Genomic DNA, 19,408 nt, shown 5'->3' with positions numbered 1-19,408 from the left:
CTCCCACATCTTCTTTTACCTTTAGCTGGAGATGGTATTTAAGGTCGTGGCTTGGACCCTTTTTGGAGAATTACTCAGTTTTATTGGATGTCTCCCATGTATAAAGGGGATATATGTATTACTAAATTTCTATTTGTTTTTATCCTGGTCGCCTGCCTTTCATTACAAGAAGGTGGGTTTCAGCCAAAAATCCGAAAGGACAGAGTGAAAATTATTTTTTGTTCCCCACAAATCTCATAATGTAGGTGAAAAGTGTTACAAATTAGATAACAATTAATGAATTAGAAAACAAAGAAAGATAATTTAATAGCATTTATGAAAAAAGACAGAGGAGCCTGGTGAACTATGGTCCATAGAGTTGCAAAGAGTTCTACATGAATAAAGTGACTAAGCAGCAGCAACAGCAGCATCCAAAGAAAATAAAAGAAACATTCTTTCATTCATTAAAGAAGAAAAAAAAAATTAACCGTAGAGTCCAAGAGAGAAAGGAATGTGAAAGGAATGTTTGTGGATGGCATAGTTAAAACTAACAAATTAAAGGATAAAGCTATATCATATTAAATCAAGAGAGATTTAAAAAAAAAAAATCTCTGAGGAGACTTTGGTTTCTTCTATGGTACAATAAAAGGTGCAATAATAACCCCAAATCATAAAAAAAATATTGAAGATAATCAAGATAAATTTCAAGGATGGGAAAATATTAAGCAAGTGATTTGCTCCTGGTCATTTTGCAGTCACCAAATTATAGTCACAAATATAGAGTCAAAATTATAGTCACCCAAAGCTTCAAGGAAACTCCTGTAGCTCAGATGGTAAAGAATCTGCCTGAAATCCCCAAGACCTGAGTTTAATCCCCAGGTCGGGAAGATTCCCTGGAGAAGGGAATGACTACCCACTCCAGTATTCTCACCTAAAGCATTACAAGGACATAGAACCTGGTAGGCTATAGTCCAGGGGGTTGCAAAGAGCTGGACACAATTAAGTGACTAATGTTAATATTATGGTTGTTGAGGTGGTTTTTACATTGAAAATTACTATTAGCCTATTTTACTTAACTCCCAAAGTTACCTATCATCAAATAAGTTTACTCTGGCTTTCTAATCCCTAAATAAGACTGGATTCCCTGGTGGCTCACAGTGTAAAGAGTCTGCCTGCAATGCAGGAGCCCTGAGTTTGATCCCTGGGTTGGGAAGATCCCCGGAGAAGAAAATGGCAACCACTCCAGGATTCTTGCCTAAAAAAGTCACACGGATGGAGGTGCCTGGTGAGCTATAGTCCATAGGGTTGCAAAGAGTCAGACTTTCAGTGAAAAATTAACTGGTCACTCGAAGAAAGAAATGGAAACTTTTATTCAAGTCAAATTGAGGATTGTAACCTGAGGACAGCTCAGAAATCCACAGGAACTTTCTGCCCCTTAGAAGTCAAAGGACAGTTACATAAGTTTTTGAGACAGAGACCTGTACATTAAATGATCTATATTTGACAGTAGATACAATCTAGATCTAAGCAAGTACTAGGTTATCGTTCATGTGAAAGTGTTAGTTTCTCAGTTGGGTCTGACTCTTTATGACCCCATCCCACCAGGCTCCTCTGTCCATGGGGTTTCCCAGGCAAGAACACTGGAGTGGGTTGCCATTTCCTTCTCCAGGGAATCTTCCTGACCCAGGGATCAAACCCAGATCTCTCACATTGCAGGCAGATTCTTTACCATCTGAGCCACCAGGGAAGTCAGGGGTCATAGTGGTATCATATGAGATTAAGAAGGAATATCTTAAGGAGTTGCTTTGTTGACGCTAGAAGATTGTCGCTTTTTATGGCTGAGCAGGTTTCTGTTGACAGTGGAGGTTTGGCCAAAGTATAATGCAGATACACAATGCACGGTAGAGGGGAGAGAGGAGGTGAAAGGACAGAAGGACATTTTTGTTTATAATTTTTCTTACCTTTATCATAAAATATGAATTTTATTTCACACCTATTCTAGCAGAACAAAGTTTGGGTGAGTATAAATGCCCTTCCAAAATTCATTAAAAGTACAATAAATGCACAATTTTTTTCTTTTTTCCAAACAACAAAGTATCTCCTGAAGTTCGGGAGGATGACCAGAGTTTCCTGTAAGAGTTACTTTTAAATCTATATGAAAATTGGTTTAATTCTCATGAATTAATGAAAGATTCATAAGAGTATTTTAACCTGATTCTCAGTGTACCCCTTTTTATAGCCTTTCCTTGTTATTTCACCTTGGATAAACAATATTCAATAACATTCTTAACATCTGAAGAAGACTTCACTAGAATAAAGTTGGTTATAGGGTGTCAGTCAATAAATAAAACGTGAAGTTATTGGTTTTATGAGAGACTAGAATAACATGGTTATAGTATGTTATGAAATTTAAATTATAAAATGAGGATGGATACTCAATATCCAGTATGATAATAATTATGAAGTTCTATAGGTATGCAAATAAGCATTATATTAAAAAATCATCTGGAGAAATTTACCAAAATGTTACAAAATTTATCAAAATGTTATATAATGTTGAAATTTTTCATATCATTCTTTCAATTTTGTTAAATTCTCAATTTGTTTCTAATGCAAATGTCTACTCCCATAACAGTGTCACACAATTAAATATAAAAGACTCATTATGAAAAATGAGTCTTTCCTCAGGAATGAAGGAATGAAAAAATCATTCTTTCCCTGACAGTTTCAGGCATAGAGTAAGTATTGCTCTAGAAATAGTTTCTCTACCACCCAGGCAAAAATTTAGAGCATCACACAGGAAGACCAAGCCTTTAGGCCCCTCACTGTGGGTCTTGGAAAGGAAGACATCTAGTTTCTCATGGCCTAGCATACCTGCATCTAGTCCCTGAAGACATGCCAAGTACCTTTTGTCCTTGGAGATATGCCAAGAATTCTTCCATGGAAATTGGTCCACAGGGATGACCAAGTGTTGCAATCATCAATCCCTAGTATGTGAGGTGCCCTGGAATTACTAGGATAAGAGGCAAGGCACACTCTGCTCTGCTGATATTCATTTTAGACATACATTCCTGGCAGATATTACATTTGATCAGGAACTGAACAAACTTTCTAGGTTGATTAATTTTTCCTTCAGAAGAAAAAAAAATGACTGCACTAAAATTTAAAAAGAATTTATCTCAAAGAAACAAATATTATATTAAAGAAAGATAGATAATATTAGAGGAAGCTGTTTTTCAGTCAATCTTGCTTCCCAGTAAGTATTGTTCTCAAAAATTGAAGATTTTAGTTGAAATCAAATAAAGCATGAATAATATCAGAAGAGTATGCATGCAGATATCATTTTAGATATCTTTGCCTTCAGTAGTGCCAGGACTGGTGGACCCAGAAATATAGAGTTGTTATGATCATGGTCTTTTAGCCATTTAGAAATATAATTTTGGAAGAAATTTGATTTTGAATGGCCAGATTATGATAAGTTTGTATCTTTTGGAAATTAATACTAAGTATGTGGTTAGTCTACTAAAGTCCAAAGATTGATAGTTATTTTTCATTAGTATTAAATAATATTGGGGAAAATAGCAGAGCATAGTATATTAAAAATATTCTACTATGATTGTTTATGATACATATAGCATTTTAGTAGACATATTTGAAATTAACTATGACAGGAATATATAATGGACATGCTCTCTGGAGTCAATCTATCTTGGTAGAAGTACAGAGCCAACATTTAATAGTTCTAACTATGGACACGTTACTCAAATTCCGTTCCCTTTTTCTCATATGAAAAATGTGGGTAATAATACTATGGTATAATAAACTCGTGGGCATTAAATGCATTAAAAATGTGAAGCATTTAGGAGGCTTCTGTGGTGTCTCAGAGGTTAGAGCCTCTGCCTCCAGTGCGGGAGACGTGGGTTCAATCCCTGGGTTGGGAAGATCCCCTGGAGAAGGAAATGGCAACCCACTCCAGTACTCTTGCCTGGAGAATCCCATGGATGGAGGAGCCTGGTAAGCTACAGTCTGCGGGGTCACAAAGATTCAGACACAACTGTGTGACTTCGGTTTCTTTCACTTTCAGGCTTATGCAATTTATTCAATATACTTTTTGTTGTATTTAAATGTTAATTTACATCTATTTATATATTTGGGAATCAAATTTTTTTCTTCATATGCAGTCCATACCTCATTATCATCAGTTCTTAGAAACACTGAACAAATATAAATATGTCAGGTCATATATAGCAACACAAACCTTTTTGAAGTAATTTCTGATAAGTTTCAACTTTGATTTCTCAACAGTTTGGAGCATTTGAACACCATGGGCAGAAGGAATATCACACAGGTGTCTGACTTCATCCTCATGGGACTGACAGATTCTAAAGAGATCCGGCTGGTCCTCTTCACCCTCTTTCTCCTGATATACCTGATCACTGTGCTGGGGAATGTGGGGATGATCCTGATAATCTCCCTGGATTCGCAGCTTCACACACCCATGTATTTTTTCCTCAGTCACTTGTCATGTCTTGACCTCAGTTACTCAAGTGTCATCACCCCTAAAACCTTAGACAACTTACTGACTTCCATCAAAACTATTTCATACGTGAACTGCTTCACTCAGATGTCTTTCTTTGTCTTCTTGGGCGCCACTGAATGTGTCCTTCTCTCCTCCATGGCCTATGGTCGCTATGCAGCCCTCTGCAGCCCTCTGCGTTACCCCGTTGTTATGTCCACCAGACGCTGCTAGTCTCTTATCTTTGGATCCTATTTGATTGGCTTTACAGATTCCTTTGTCAATGTGCTTTGCATGAACAGATTGCATTTCTGTGACTCCAATGTAATCTACCACTTTTTCTGTGACACATCCCCAATTCTATCCCTGTCCTGCACTGACACGCATGACGTTGAAATCATGATATTCGTTGTCGCTGGCTGTGCCCTAGTGGTGTCTCTTGTCACAATATCCGTGTCCTATGTGTTCATACTGTGCACCGTCCTGAAAATCACTTCCACTGCAGGGAAGCAGAAAGCCTTCTCTACCTGTGCCTCCCATCTCCTGGGAGTAACCATCTTTTATAGCACTATGATTTTCACTTACTTAAAACCAAGTAAGTCCTACTCCTTGGGAAAGGATCAAGTGGCTTCTGTTTTTTATACTATTGTCATCCCCATGCTGAACCCCCTTATATACAGTCTTAGAAACAAGGAAGTGAAGAATGCTGTCGGTAGAGTCATTCAGAAAAGAAAGGTTTCCAAGCAATTAAAATAACAGTGATGCTGAAATTTTAAGCTATTTTTTTTCCTTCTTCCCTTTATGGTATTTCCTTCCTCTTTCTCCAGAAATGACTTGAAGACTTTACTTGTTCTTTATTTATTCATTTATTAAGTAGAATTATCCTTTGATTTACCAAATATTTTCTTGGACATTTATTAGAATATGCCTTTAGAAATCCACATTGTAATTGGAAACACCGACACATGTTAAATCCATGGTACAAATCTATCTGTTTTTAAGGCTAACTGATTAGCAAAATAAAAATTTTATTTACCACCTTTTAAAGTATTTCATGCATATTCAGAGAATTTTATGATGGAAAAGAGTTTCATTTTGGGAACAATGCTAACACTTTTAGAAATTATTTCATTTACATTGTGGAAAAACAGTATAGCAGAATGCTCTTGTTATTGAACCAAACACTCCAGACTTTTGATTCTAGATCTGCAACTCTTTCAGCTGTGTAACTCTTAAATAAAACACTTTCTCAATAGAATATAACAAATTATGATTCCAGGTCCATAGAGTTTTTCTAAAGATTAAATCATATAACTGATATAAGTGTTTAAGGTAGTACTATTAAAGGCAGACCATTATCATTAGAAGAAGAAGGCAGAAGGCAATGGCACCCCACTCCAGTACTCTTACCTGGAAAATCCCATGGACGGAAGAGTCTGGTAGGCTGCAGTCCATGGGGTCGCTAGGAGTCAGACACGACTGAGTTACTTCACTTTCACTTTTCACTTTTCACTTTCATGCATTGGAGAAGGAAATGGCAACCCACTCCAGTGTTCTTGCCTGGAGAATCCCAGCCTGGCGGACTGCCGTCTAAGGGGTCACACAGAGTTGGACATGACCAAAGCGACTTAGCAGCAGCAGCATTATCATTAGGACACTCTTATTTGTTCAGTATTTTTAATGCACAGTGTCTTATTCTTACAGAATATTCTCTTGTTTGTATAAAATTACTTTTGGTAGATTTAAAAGACAAATAGCTAAGAAAAAACTCAGCACCTCACAGGTTTGGATTTAAACTGGTACATGTCAATATTGCAGAAAACTTGAAAAGTGTTGAAAATTTAAGGAAATAGAAATGCCCTAAAAATTAATAACTTTGTATGTTTTCTTCCAGATTGATAGTTATGTGTGTGTGTGTGTGTGTGTATATAATGTGCTAGAACAATACTTCTGTCATTTCATATGCACCTTTTTGCAGTTTACTGTGTACATTAACAAGATTAACCTTTAACTATTTGTCAATGAATTCTAAGATGAATGTGTTTTTGACACATGGGAAAGATTGACTTTCATTTTGCAATTCTTTGAATGCAAAGTGTTTGTAAATTCATCAAGTTAAAAATCTGCAGATAGTTATATCTCTTTGGTTACTATCTGAAAATATATTAAAAAAAATCCCTCCTTTCTATGATGTGTCAACAAACTTCAGTAAATTGCTTTTTAATTGAAATTCTTATAACTGATATTTTATAGTGTAATTGTATTTTATAGTGTATTTTACAGTGTAATTGCCTGTCTCTCAATTTCTAGAGATTTGTAAAATTAAATTAATAAATTAAATGCTTTTTAAAATTTTTTTATTTTATTTTATTTTTTAACTTTACAATATTGTAAATGCTTAACTCATTTGTTTTAAATTACTTAACAGAGATAAGTAGTTCAGTTCAGTTCAGTCACTCAGTCGTGTCCGACTCCTTGTGACCCCATGAACTGCAGCACGCCAGGACTCCCTGTCCACCACCAAACCCCAGAGTTTACCCAAATCCATGTCCATTGAGTCAGTGATGCCATCCAACCATCTCATAACCTCTGTCATCCCCTTCTCCTCCTGCCCTCAATGTTTCCCAGTATCAGAGTCTTTTCCAATGAGACAGCTCTTCACATCAGGTGGCCAAAGTACTGGAGTTTCAGCTTCAACATCAGTCCTTCCAAAAAACACCTAAGACTGATCTCCTTTAGGATGGAATGGTTGGATCTCCTTGCAGTCCAAGGGACTCTCAAGAGTCTTCTCCAGCACCACAGTTCAAAGGCATCAATTCTTTGGCACTCAACCTTCTTTATATTCTCACATCCATACATGACCACAGCAAAAATCATAGCCTTGACTAGATGGACCTTTGCTGGCAAAGTAATGTCTCTGCTTTTCAATATGCTATCTAGGTTGGTCATAACTTTCCTTCCAAGGAGTAAGCGTCTTTTAATTTCATGGCTGTGGTCACCATCTGCAGTGATTTTGGAGCCCCCAAAAATAAAATCTGACACTGTTTCCACTGTTTCTCCATCTATTTGTCATGAAGTGATGGGACCAGATGCCATGATCTTCATTTTCTGAATGTTGAGCTTTAAGCCAACTTTTTCACTCTTGAGACTCTGTCTCTTTCATCAAGAGGCTTTTGAGTTCCTCTTCACTTTCTGCCATAAGGGTGGTGTCATCTGCATATCTGAGGTTATTGATATTTCTCCCAGCAATCTTGATTCCAGCTTGTGCCTCATCCATCTCAGGATTTCTCACTGACTATGCCAAAGCCTTTGACTGTGTGGATCACAGTAAACTGGAAAATTCTGAAGGAGATGTGAATACCAGACCATCTGACCTGCCTCTTGAGAAACCTGTATGCAGGTCAGGAAGCAACAGTTAGAGATAAGAAGTAAAACTAAAAATTTACAATGAATTCAGTTTTTGTGTTAGCTTATTAATTTTAGTCTGGTAGAGCACTAAAAATTTCCCTTATTTTAAAGTTTTCCTTGTACATAATATTGAATTTCAATTTTAATCTATTCTGCTATTTAAAGGTTAAGATCATATTTTTAATTTACCAAGCATTTAATATTTTTTGTTTAAATTTTTGTAACTAGATAATTTTATTCACACTATAATAATTTTAAACTTTCATTTTTTTAAATTAATTTTTTATCTACAAAACTATATTTGATTATTTTAATAATAATAAGATGCAAAAGTGCAATTTTCTTTTAGGAGTTAAAAGTTTACATTGTTTTACTAGTTCAAAACTGTTAATAAATTTAAGTGTTTTAAATATGAATTATTTTCTGGTAATTTGTTTAAAAAGTTACTTATCATTTATCAAGGCCATTTGAAGTTATCATGACTGCTTTTCTCTGATTTCAGTATTTTCTAGATTCTATACTTAGAGCAATTGCTACTTGTTTTTGCTTCCATTAGCTTAACAGTATACTTTTTGTCTCCTTTGTTATCATTCATAAACATAATGTAGTTTCATATATTTATGGGCCCTTTTCTGTTTTCTAGCCTCTTTTATAAATTATGCTTTTACTATGCTTTCATTTCTATTTCTATGATTAGGAAATGTATCCTCTTATTTTCTGCAAACGAATATTATGAACAGATTCTATGATGTGGACAATTCTTAAATTAGGTAAATTTTAAAACAACTTAAACTCTATAAATTGACTATACTATTCTTATAATAATGTAGTTTAGAATACATTTATATGATAATAGAAACATAAGTAATATTATTATACATGTGCATTGTATTATATCATCTATAGGCCATATGAAATATTTCAAATATTTTTATTTTCCTAAATGTTCTTTGTTATATTAGTGCATACCACATTTTATGTAAAATGGAGTCTGAAGTAATTTAAAATATAATATGCTTTTTTATGGTGCCATGCCAAAATGCTATTTAATAAAAGTATGATACGGAGAAAGATGCAAAAACATAAACAGCTGCATTTACTGTCATAAATTGATAAATAGAATGATCATAATACATTTTTGCTAAGTATTTTCCATTTACCAGCCAATATTTAAAGGGCTTTAGATATAGAGTGAAAAGAGTTTATCTTCACAAGAGAACTTACAGGTAAGTACCAGCAACATCTACATGTTAATTTCAGGTGATGGAAGGCCATCCTCCTACTTATTCAGTCAATGACTTAAAAAGACTCCTGAAATTTTCTCTTTATCTCACACACCTCACATCCAATCTATCAAGATAGTGTATAGATTCAAAATACATGGTATATTTGAAGTCTGGCTACTTCTCAACATCTTTTCTGCTACCCACACTGGTTCAAAGAACCATCATAGTCTTAGAATCGTTGCTGCAGTCTCTGGACTTGTCTCTGCTTGGCCTTGTCCCTCTTGAATTTAAATGTCAATGTGAGAGCCAGAGTGATCATACTGTTAAAGAGTATGTTGGAATATATTACTTTATTCAATAATCCTACAGATCTCATCTCACTAAGAGTAAAAATGAAAATCTTCATAAGATCCCACTGGTCCATAATAACCTTGCATCCACTACTAACCTCTGTGAACTCATTCCTTACTATTGTATCAATTATATTCACTTTGATTTAATCACATGACATCCTAACTCTTCTGTGTATACTAGTCCTGATACTACCTGAGATTTTTCCATTTTTCCTTCATTCAGAAATTCCTGTTTATAGACAACTACATTTTTTTTTTTGGTCTTAATCTATTGAATAATAACATCCTTGCCACTTTATTTAAAATTGTACCTGTTCTCTATTCTTTTTCATGTTTCATTTGTTTCCCATACCAAGTATCTACATCCGACCATTAATAATATTTTGCTAGTGCATTTTTGCATTATTTTTCTTTTCTGCTCCTCTCCCCCCTGCACACACACATTATCATATAAACGTAATAAGTTCAGGATTCTTGCTTAATTTGTTCAACATTGTATCCCCAGCACTAGATCTATGCCTCAAAATATATCTGAAAGTTGCAATTTACAGATGAGGAAACTGCAGAGCAGAAAGAGTAAATAGTGGTCCATGGTCACTCCACTAGTTAAAGAACAAGCTAGCTCACATTTGAACCCAGATACCCTAACTCTAGTGTTCATAAAGACAACTTGTGTCTTTATCACCACTCTCTGATTGGATATTTTTTCAACGTAAGTGTACTACAATTATCAGAGTTGAAAAAGTAGAATTCACAGCTATATTAAAGAAAACATTAAAGAAAATACCAGGGGCTGTCGAAAGGTGTATGTAGCTGGCAGACATTCTCTGGAAATGCTGATTGAAGACAGTATAGTTTTGGCATTACTAGATAGGCCTTGGCAAACATACAGTCACAGTCCTATTCACAGAAGGAAAATTAAAGAACAGTTTATCCCTCAATAGTATTAGTCTAAAAAATAAATCTGTGATAGTCAGGGAACAGGCTATGTTGGTGTAATAGTGGGATTCAGAAACAGAGTGGCTCAATAAAGAAAACAATATCCTCAGTTGCAAATTCCTAGATGTTAACTGTTTAGGGTGTGTGGATGACTCTTTTTCACAGAACAATCCTGGAAATTATGTTTCTTTTATGTTTTTGATTGGTTAGCCCCCAAATGTTGTCCTTTTCTGCACTGTTGAAAGTGAAGAGGAACTAAAAAGCCTCTTGATGAAAGTGAAAGTGGAGAGTGAAAACGTTAGCTTAAAGCTCAACATTCAGAAAACGAAGATCATGGCATCTGGTCCCATCACTTCATGGGAAATAGATGAGGAAACAGTGGAAACAGTGTCAGACTTTATTTCTGGGGGCTCCAAAATCACTGCAGATGGTGACCACAGCCATGAAATTAAAAGAGGCTTACTCCTTGGAAGGAAAGTTATGACCAACCTAGATAGCATATTCAAAGGCAGAGACTACTTTGCCAACAAGGGTTCGTCTGGTCAAGGCTATGGTTTTTCCTGTGGTCATGTATGGATGTGAGAGTTGAACTGTGAAGATGGCTGAGCACCGAAGAATTGATGCTTTTGAACTATGGTGTTGGAGAAGACTCTTGAGAGTCCCTTGAACTGCAAGGAGATCCAACCAGTCCATTCTGCAGAAGATCAGCCCTGGGATTTCTTTGGAAGGAATGATGCTAAAGTTGAAACTCCAGTACTTTGGCCACCTCATTGAAGAGTTGACTCATTGGAAAAGACCCTGATGCTGGGAGGGATTGGGGGCAGGAGGAGAAGGGGACGATAGAGGATGAGATGGCTGGATGGCATCACTGACTCAATGGACGTGAGTCTGGGTAAACTCCGGGAGTTGGTGATGGACAGGGAGGCCTGGCGTGCTGCGACTGATGGGGTCGCAAAGAGTTGGACACAACTGAGCGACTAAACTGACTGACTGACTGACTGATGAATGGATATAATGTATTCTGTGTAAGTCAGTAAAGGATGATCAGATTAAAGTATTGGTTAAAGTCAAAATGTCTTTATTATGTTAAACATTTTTATACAATTTAAAGCAAAAATTAAAAATTTCTGTTTAGTTTTATCTTATCTTGCCATAAACCTGATTTTTATTTCACACTAGTTTTAGTAGAACTAACTTTTGGTGACTAAATTGCCCTTCTAAAGTTCAAAAATGTTACAATAAATGCAAAAGTAACTCGTTTATCTGAACCAAGAAACTGTCTCCTGAAATTCTGGAATATGAGCAGAGTTTCCTGTAAGAGTCACTTTTAAATCTATATTAAATAGGTTTAATTATCATGAGTTGATAAAAGATTCACAAGAATATTTTAACCTGATACGTCTATATATATCTAATATGTCCATATATATATGTCCTGAGAAAACCATAATTGAAAAAGACACATACATTTACACCAGTGTTCATCATTGACTATGTTTTTATGAGATGTACTCACTTTGAAATTATTTGTCAGGACTTGTTTTCCATTATCTAACATAAATAATATTTAGAGAAACCGTAGGCATTTTCTTAAAGTTGTATACCATAAATTTCACCTAAAACACCAAAGCCTTTTACTATGTGAATAACAATAAACTGTGGAAAATTCTTAAAGAGATGGGAATATCAGACCACCTGACCTACCTTCTGTGAAATCTGTATGCAGGTGAAGAAGAAACAGTTAGAACCGGACATGGAAAAACAGACTGGTTTCAAATTGGGAAAGGAGAATGACAAGGCTGTATACTGTCACCCTGTTTATTTAACTTATATGAAGAGTACATCATGAGAAATGCTGAGCTGGATGAGGCACAAAGTGGAATCAAGATCACTGGGAGAAATATCAATAACCTCAGATATGCAGATGACACCACCGTTATGGCAGAAAGTGAAGAAAACCTAAGGAGCCTCTTAATGAAAGTGAAAGAATAGAGTGTAAAAGTTAGCTTAAAGGTCAACATTCAGAAAACTAAGATCATGGCATCTGGTCCCATTGGCAGATAGATGGGGAAATGGTGGAAACAGTGGCTGACTTTTTTTTTCTGGATATATATATATATATATATATATATAGAATGGAGAAGGCATATATATATATATATATATATATAGAATATATATATATATATATATAGAATGGAGAAGGCAATGGCACCCCACTCCAGTACTCTTGCCTGGAAAATCCCATGGATGGAGGAGCCTGGTAGGCTGCAGTCCATGGGGTCGCTAAGAGTCGGACACGACTGAGCGACTTCACTTTCACTTTTCACTTTCATGCACTGGAGGAGGAAATGGCAACCCACTCCAGTGTTCTTGCCTGGAGAATCCCAGGGACGGGGGAGCCTGGTGGGCTGCCATCTATGGGGTCGCACAGAGTTGAACATGACTGAAGCGACTTAGCAGCAGCAGCAGCATATATACAGAATCTAAAAAGATGGTAATGAGGAACCTATCGGCAGGGCTGCAATGGAGACACAGACACAGGGAACAGACTTGTGGACACAACAGGGGATGGAGAGGGGGTACAAATTGAGAGAGTAGTGTGGAAACCTATACATTATCATATGTAACATTAGATAGCCAGTGGAAATTCGCTATATGACACAAAGAGCTCAAATTTTGTACTCTGTGACAACCTAGAGGGGTGGGATGGAGTGGGAGGTGGGAAAAGGGTTCAGGAAGGGGAGGACATATGTATACCTATGGTTGATTCGTGTGTATGTATGACAGAAGCCAACACAACTTGTAAAGCAATTATCCTCTAATTATAAATAAATAAATTAGAAAGAATATAGTGAGGAAGATAGTAGGACAACATAGATCAAGAACCCAGAATATGCATATATTTTGATCCTCCAAAAATGAAAACTAAGTCAAAGAAAGAGAAGAGATATCACAAAATATAACAAGATTTATCTTTCCCCAAATATAAAAAGATTAAAAATTACCTATTGAATACATATAATGTGTTATGAGTAAGTCAACAAAGAATAACCAGTATTAAAGTATGTATTAAACGTGAAAGTCGCTTAGTCCTGTCTGATTGTTTGCTACCCCATGGACTAACCTGCCAGGCTTCTCTGTCCATGGAATTCTCCAGGCCAGAATATGGAGTGAGTAGCCTTGCCCTTCTCCAGGGGATCTTCCTAACCCAGGGATTGAATCCACGTTTCCTGCATTTCAACCAAATACTTTACTGGTTGAGTTATCAGGGAAGCCCAAGAAGACTAGAGTGAACTGGGGTCTCCTGCATTGTAGGGAGATTCTTTACTAGCTGAGCTACAAGGGAATATCTTTATAAAGTTGAAGTTTCTTTATGCAATTAAAAAAATTAAATTTATCTTAATTTTTTCTCATCTAGCCATAAGAATGAATTTTGTTTCACAATTGCTTTAACAGCACTAATTTATGATGAGTAGATTTGCCAGTCCAATGTTCATCAAAGATACAATAAGCACAAAAGTACCTCTTTTATCCAAACTAACAAACTATCTCCTGAAATTCTGGAGTATGAGCAGACATTCCTTTAAGAGCCACTTTTAAATTTACAGGAAAATTGGTTTAATTATTCTGAGTTAATGACAGAGTCACAGGAATATTTTAATTTGAGTCTCAGTATAATGACAATTATGCAAATCTCAGTTCAGTTCATCGCTCAGTCGTCTCTGACTCTTTGCAACCCCATGAACCGCAGCACGCCAACTCCTGGAACTCACTCAAACTTGTGTCCATCGAGTCGGTGATGCCATCCAGACAGCTCATCCTCTGTCATCCCCTTCTCCTCCTGCCCCCAAAGTTTCCCAGCATCAGAGTCTTTTCCAATGAGTCAGTGTTTCCCATCAGGTGGCCAAAGTATTGGAGTTTCAGCTTCAACATCAGTCCGTCCAATGAACACCCAGGACTGATCTCCTTTAGGATGTACTGGTTGGATCTCCTTGCAGTCCAAGGGACTCTCAAGAGTCTTCTCCAACACCACAGTTCAAAAGCATCAATTCTTTGGTGCTCAGCTTTCTTTATAGTCCCATTCTCACATCCATACATGACCACTGGAAAAACCAGCCCTGACTAGACAGATCTTTGTTGACAAAGTACTGTCTCTGCTTTTTAATATGCTGTTTAGGTTGGTCTTAACTGTCCTTCCAAGGAATAAGTGTCTTTTAATTTCATGGCTGCAATTACCATCTGCAGTGATTTTGGAGCCCCAAAAAATAAAGTAAGCCACTGTTTCCCCATTTATTTTCCATGAAGTGATGGGACCAGATGCCACGATCTTCGTTTTCTGAATGTTGAGCTTTAAGCCAACTTTTTCACTCTCCTCTTTCACTTTCATCAAGAGGCTCTTTAGTTCCTCTTCACTTTCTGCCATAAGGGTGGTGTCATTTGCATATCTGAGGTTATTGGTATTTCTCCCAGCAATCTTGATTCCAGCTTGTGCTTCCTCCAGCCCAGCATTTCTCATGATATACTCTGCATATAAGTTAAATAAGCAGGGTGACAATATACAGCCTTCACATACTCCTTTTCCTATTTGGAACCAGTCTGTTGTTCCATGTCCAGTTCTAACTGTTGCTTCCTGACCTGCATACAGATTTCTCAAGAGGCAGGTCAGGTGGTCTGGTAGTCCCATCTCTTTCAGAATTTTCCACCGTTTATTGTGATCCACACAGTCAGAGGCTTTGGCATAGTCAATAAAGCAGAAATAGATGTTTTTCTGGAACTCTCTTGCTTTTTTGATGATCCAGCAGATGTTGGAAATTTGATCTCTGATTCCTCTGCCTTTTCTAAAACCAGCTTGAATATCTGAAAGTTCATAGTTCACGTATTGCTGAAGCCTGGCTTGGAAAAGTTTGAGCATTACTTTACTAGCGTGTGAGATGAGTGCAATTGTGCAGTAGTTTGAACATTCTCTAGCATTGCCTTTGTTTGTGGTTGGAATCAAGCGGACCTTTTCCATTCCTGTGGCAACTGCTGAGCTTTCCAGATTTGCTGGCATATTGAGTGCAGCACTTTCACAGCATTATATTCAGGGATTTGAAATAGGTCAACTGGAATTCCATCACCTCCACCAGCTTTGTTTGTAGTGATGCTTCCTAAGGCCTACTTGACCCACATTCCAGGATGTCTGGCTCTAGGTGAGTGATCACATCATCATGATTATATGGGTCATGAAGATCTTTTTGTACAGTTCTTCTGTGTATTCTTGCCACCTCTTCTTAATCTCTTCTGCTTCTGTTAGGTCCATACCATTTTTGTCCTTTATTGCACATCTAGAGGTCTACAAATAAGCATTTTATGAAGAAAAAGATAATTGGGAAACTTTAATCAAAATGTTAAATTAGTTTGGATTATTTCATATTGTTCTTTGAATTTTATTATATTGACTTTTTTTTTCCCCAACGTACATATTTACTACTATATTGCATGTGTGCTAAGTCGCTTCTTTTGTGTCCAGCTCTTTTCAATACTAAGGACTATAGCCCACCAGGCTCTTCTGTCCATGGGATCAATAGGCCAGAATACTAGAGTGGGTTATCATTTCCTCCTCCAGGGCATCTTCCCAGGCCAGGAATTGAACCCGTGTCTCATGTCTCCTGCATTGGCAAGCAGATTCTTTCCCACTAGTGTCACCTGGGAAGTCCACTCCTATAATATTGGCACAATTTAAACATAAAAGTTTTATTGTGAAAAATGCATCATTCCATCCCTGATAGTTTCAGTCACAGAATAAGAAAGTATTTCTCTAAAAATAGTTTCTCTACCAAAGCAGGCATAGATTTAGAGCATAACGTTGGAAGGCCACAGCATTAGGCTCTTCACTGTGTGGCTTCTAAGGGGAAAAAAATTAGTTAGAACTTAGCATAGCAGCGTTTAGTACTTGAACTTTTGTCCTTGGAGACATGCCAAGTAATTTTGCTTGGAAATTGGTCCACAGAGATGACCAAAGTTTGCATTATCATCAGTCTCCAGAATATGAGGTAGCCTGGAGTCATCAGGATGAGAGGCAAGAGATATGGTGCTCCACTTACATATATGCACACAGTTGATCCCTGATACTCATTCTAGACATAACTTCCTGGCAAATTTTATGTATAATCAGGAGTTGAACAAAACTTCATTTGATTTATTTTTGCCTCAGAATAAAACAAAATGAATTCACTAAAATTAAAAAGAACTTATCTCAAAGAAAACAAATATTGCATCATAGAAATTTTCAACTGAAATGGTCTTATGTGTTATTTGTGAGAAAAATTGGAGTTTGACATACTTCTAGAGAGAAAATATTGGAAGAAAGTATTTTTTCACCAACTTGGCTGAAAGTAAGTATCGTTCTCAAATTCGGAAAGTTTTAGGTAGGATCCAATAAAACGGGAAATTTATCAGCAGAATATGCATGCAGATATCTTTCAGACCTTTTTAAAAAGTGTCAGGATGTGTGGAAGGAGAAGTACAGAGTTGATATGATCAGGGTCTACAAGTCATTTGCATTTTTAGAAATATAATTTTGGAAGAAATTTGATTTTCAGTGGTCAAGTTAGAAAAATATCATATATTTTGGAAATTAGTACTAACATATGGTTTATCATTTTAATACACCCTATTAAAGTCCACTAAGTTTGGATACTTGTCATTAACATTAAACAGTATTTGAAATGAAAGAACAGAACATGGTACATTAAAACTATTCTTTTATCATTCTTTATCATATAGCTAGCAGTTTACTCTTGGTTTTGTTGAAATTAATTATAAATAGGAGTATGGTATTATAGTGTGGTGTAGTGGTAAAGAATCTGCCTGCTATGCAGGAGACATAGGTTTGATCTCTGAGTGGGGAAGATATACTGCAGGAGGATACGGCAACCCACTCCAGTATTCTTGCCTGGAAATTCCATGGACAGAAGAGCCTGGAGGGCTACAGTGCATGGGATTTGCAAAGAGTTGGACATGCCTGAGCACACACACACATGGCCTTATGGACATGCTCTCTGAAGTCAATCTATGGAGGTGGAATTGCAGGTTCAAAATTTAGTAGTTCTATATCTGGATGAGTTAATTAAATTATCTGTGCACTTTGTCTCATCAGAAAAATATGGCTAAAAGAGTACTAATTATGATATAAAAATCTCATGAAATGCATTAATTAAATAACAGGAGCATTTAGGACCATATCAGGCTTATTCTAATTCTTCAATGAATTAGTTTTTGTTATAATATATCCAAAAGTCAACTCACACCTATTTTTATATTTGGAAACCAAAATAAGTTTTTGTCTCTGCATACCCTATACACACCGCCTTATCATCATTTCATGGAAACACTAAATTAATATAAATAAGTGATGTCATTCATACATACACAAAGTACTTTTTTTTTTTAATTTTTGAAGTAATTCCTGCTGAATATCAACTTTGGTTTCTCAACAGTTAGGAGCACTTGAACACTATGGGCAGAAGGAATATCACACAGGTGTCTGACTTCATCCTCATGGGACTGACAGATTCTGAAGAGATCCGGCTGGTCCTCTTCACCCTCTTTCTCCTGATATACCTGATCACTGTGCTGGGGAATGTGGGGATGATCCTGATAATCTCCCTGGATTCCCGGCTTCACACCCCTATGTATTTTTTCCTCAGTCACTTGTCATTTCTTGACCTCAGTTATTCAAGTGTCATCACCCCTAAAACCTTAGACAATTTACTGAATTCCACCAAGAACATTTCGTACCTGAACTGCTTCATCCAGATGAGTTGCTTTATATTCTTGGGCGCCACTGAATGTTTCCTTCTCTCCTCCATGGCCTATGATCGCTATGCAGCCATCTGCAACCCTCTGCATTACCCGATTGTCATGTACACCAGACGGTGCTGCTCCCTAGTCTTTGGATGTTATCTGATTGGCTTTATGGACTCTTTTGTTAATGGACTTTGCATGAGCAGATTGCATTTCTGCAAATCCAATATAATCTTTCACTTTTTCTGTGATCTATCCCCAATTTTAGCCTTGTCCTGCACTGACACACATGACATAGAAATCATCATATCCACTTTTGCTGGCTCTAGCCTAGTGCTGTCTCTTCTTACAATAGCAGTGTCCTATGTCTCCATCCTGTCTACTATCCTCAAAATTACTTCCACTTCTAGTAAGCAAAAAGTTTTCTCTACCTGTGCATCACATCTTCTGGGAGTCACCGTCTTTTATGGCACTATGATTTTTACTTACTTAAAACCAAGTAAATCCTACTCCTTGGGAAAGGATCAGATAGCTTCTGTTTTTTATACTATTGTCATCCCCATGCTGAATCCACTCATATACAGTCTTCGAAACAAGGAAGTAAAAAATGCTCTCAGTAGAGTCATGCAGAAGATGAAATGAAAGTCGCTCAGTCGTGTCCAGTTCTTTGTGACCCCATGGACTGTACAGTCCATGGAATTCTCCAGGCCTGAAGTGGGGAGCCTTTCCCATCTCCAGGGAATCTTCCTAATCCAGAGATTGAATTTGGGTCTCCTGCATTTCAGGCAGATTCTTTACCAGCTAAGCCACAAGGGAAGCCCAAGAATACTGGAGTGGGTAACCTGTCCCTTCTCCAGGGGATCTTCCAGACCCGAGAATCAAACCAGGGTCTTCTGCATTGCAGCCTGATTCTTTACCAACTGAGCTATGAGGGAAGCCCAGGTAAAGTGTTCTGAATAATTAAAATAGCATTGAAGGTAAGTGCTCATACTCACCAGTTTATTTTTTTTTCCTTATCTGTATTTTATTCCCCTTTTTTCTCTTTCCAGAAACAAACTGAATTATTTATTTATTTGCTTTCTTTTTAAATGATTATTTGCTTGATCTATTATGATCTTGGGCATTTCCTGGCACTTTGGTCATGCTCAGTCATGTTTGACTCTTTGTGACCCCAGGGACCATAGCACACCAGGCTCCTC

The 19,408-nt window shown here is 36.8% G+C and overlaps 1 protein-coding gene and 1 pseudogene across 1 annotated transcript; both read left to right on the top strand.

Annotated features, from left to right (window-relative positions):
* The first annotated feature begins 4,303 nt into the window (after positions 1–4,303).
* On the top strand, positions 4,304–5,251 carry LOC113904677 (annotated as a pseudogene).
* Positions 5,252–17,921: 12,670 nt separating this feature from the next.
* Positions 17,922–18,851, top strand: LOC113906039 (olfactory receptor 8H1-like). Its single transcript, XM_027564057.1, has one exon. It carries the CDS (start codon positions 17,922–17,924, stop codon positions 18,849–18,851), a length of 930 nt encoding a protein of 309 aa, XP_027419858.1.
* The last annotated feature ends 557 nt before the right edge of the window (positions 18,852–19,408 follow it).

Source organism: Bos indicus x Bos taurus, chromosome 15 (genome assembly GCF_003369695.1).
Source record: "Bos indicus x Bos taurus breed Angus x Brahman F1 hybrid chromosome 15, Bos_hybrid_MaternalHap_v2.0, whole genome shotgun sequence".
Lineage (NCBI taxonomy): Eukaryota > Metazoa > Chordata > Mammalia > Artiodactyla > Bovidae > Bos > Bos indicus x Bos taurus.
The sequence above is the reverse complement of the archived record's forward strand: the minus strand, read 5'-3'. Positions and strand labels throughout refer to the sequence as shown.

Coding starts and splice junctions, on each gene's coding strand:
- LOC113906039 (XM_027564057.1), top strand. CDS start 17,922: ATGGGCAGAAGGAATATCACACAGGTGTCTGACTTCATCCTCATGGGA.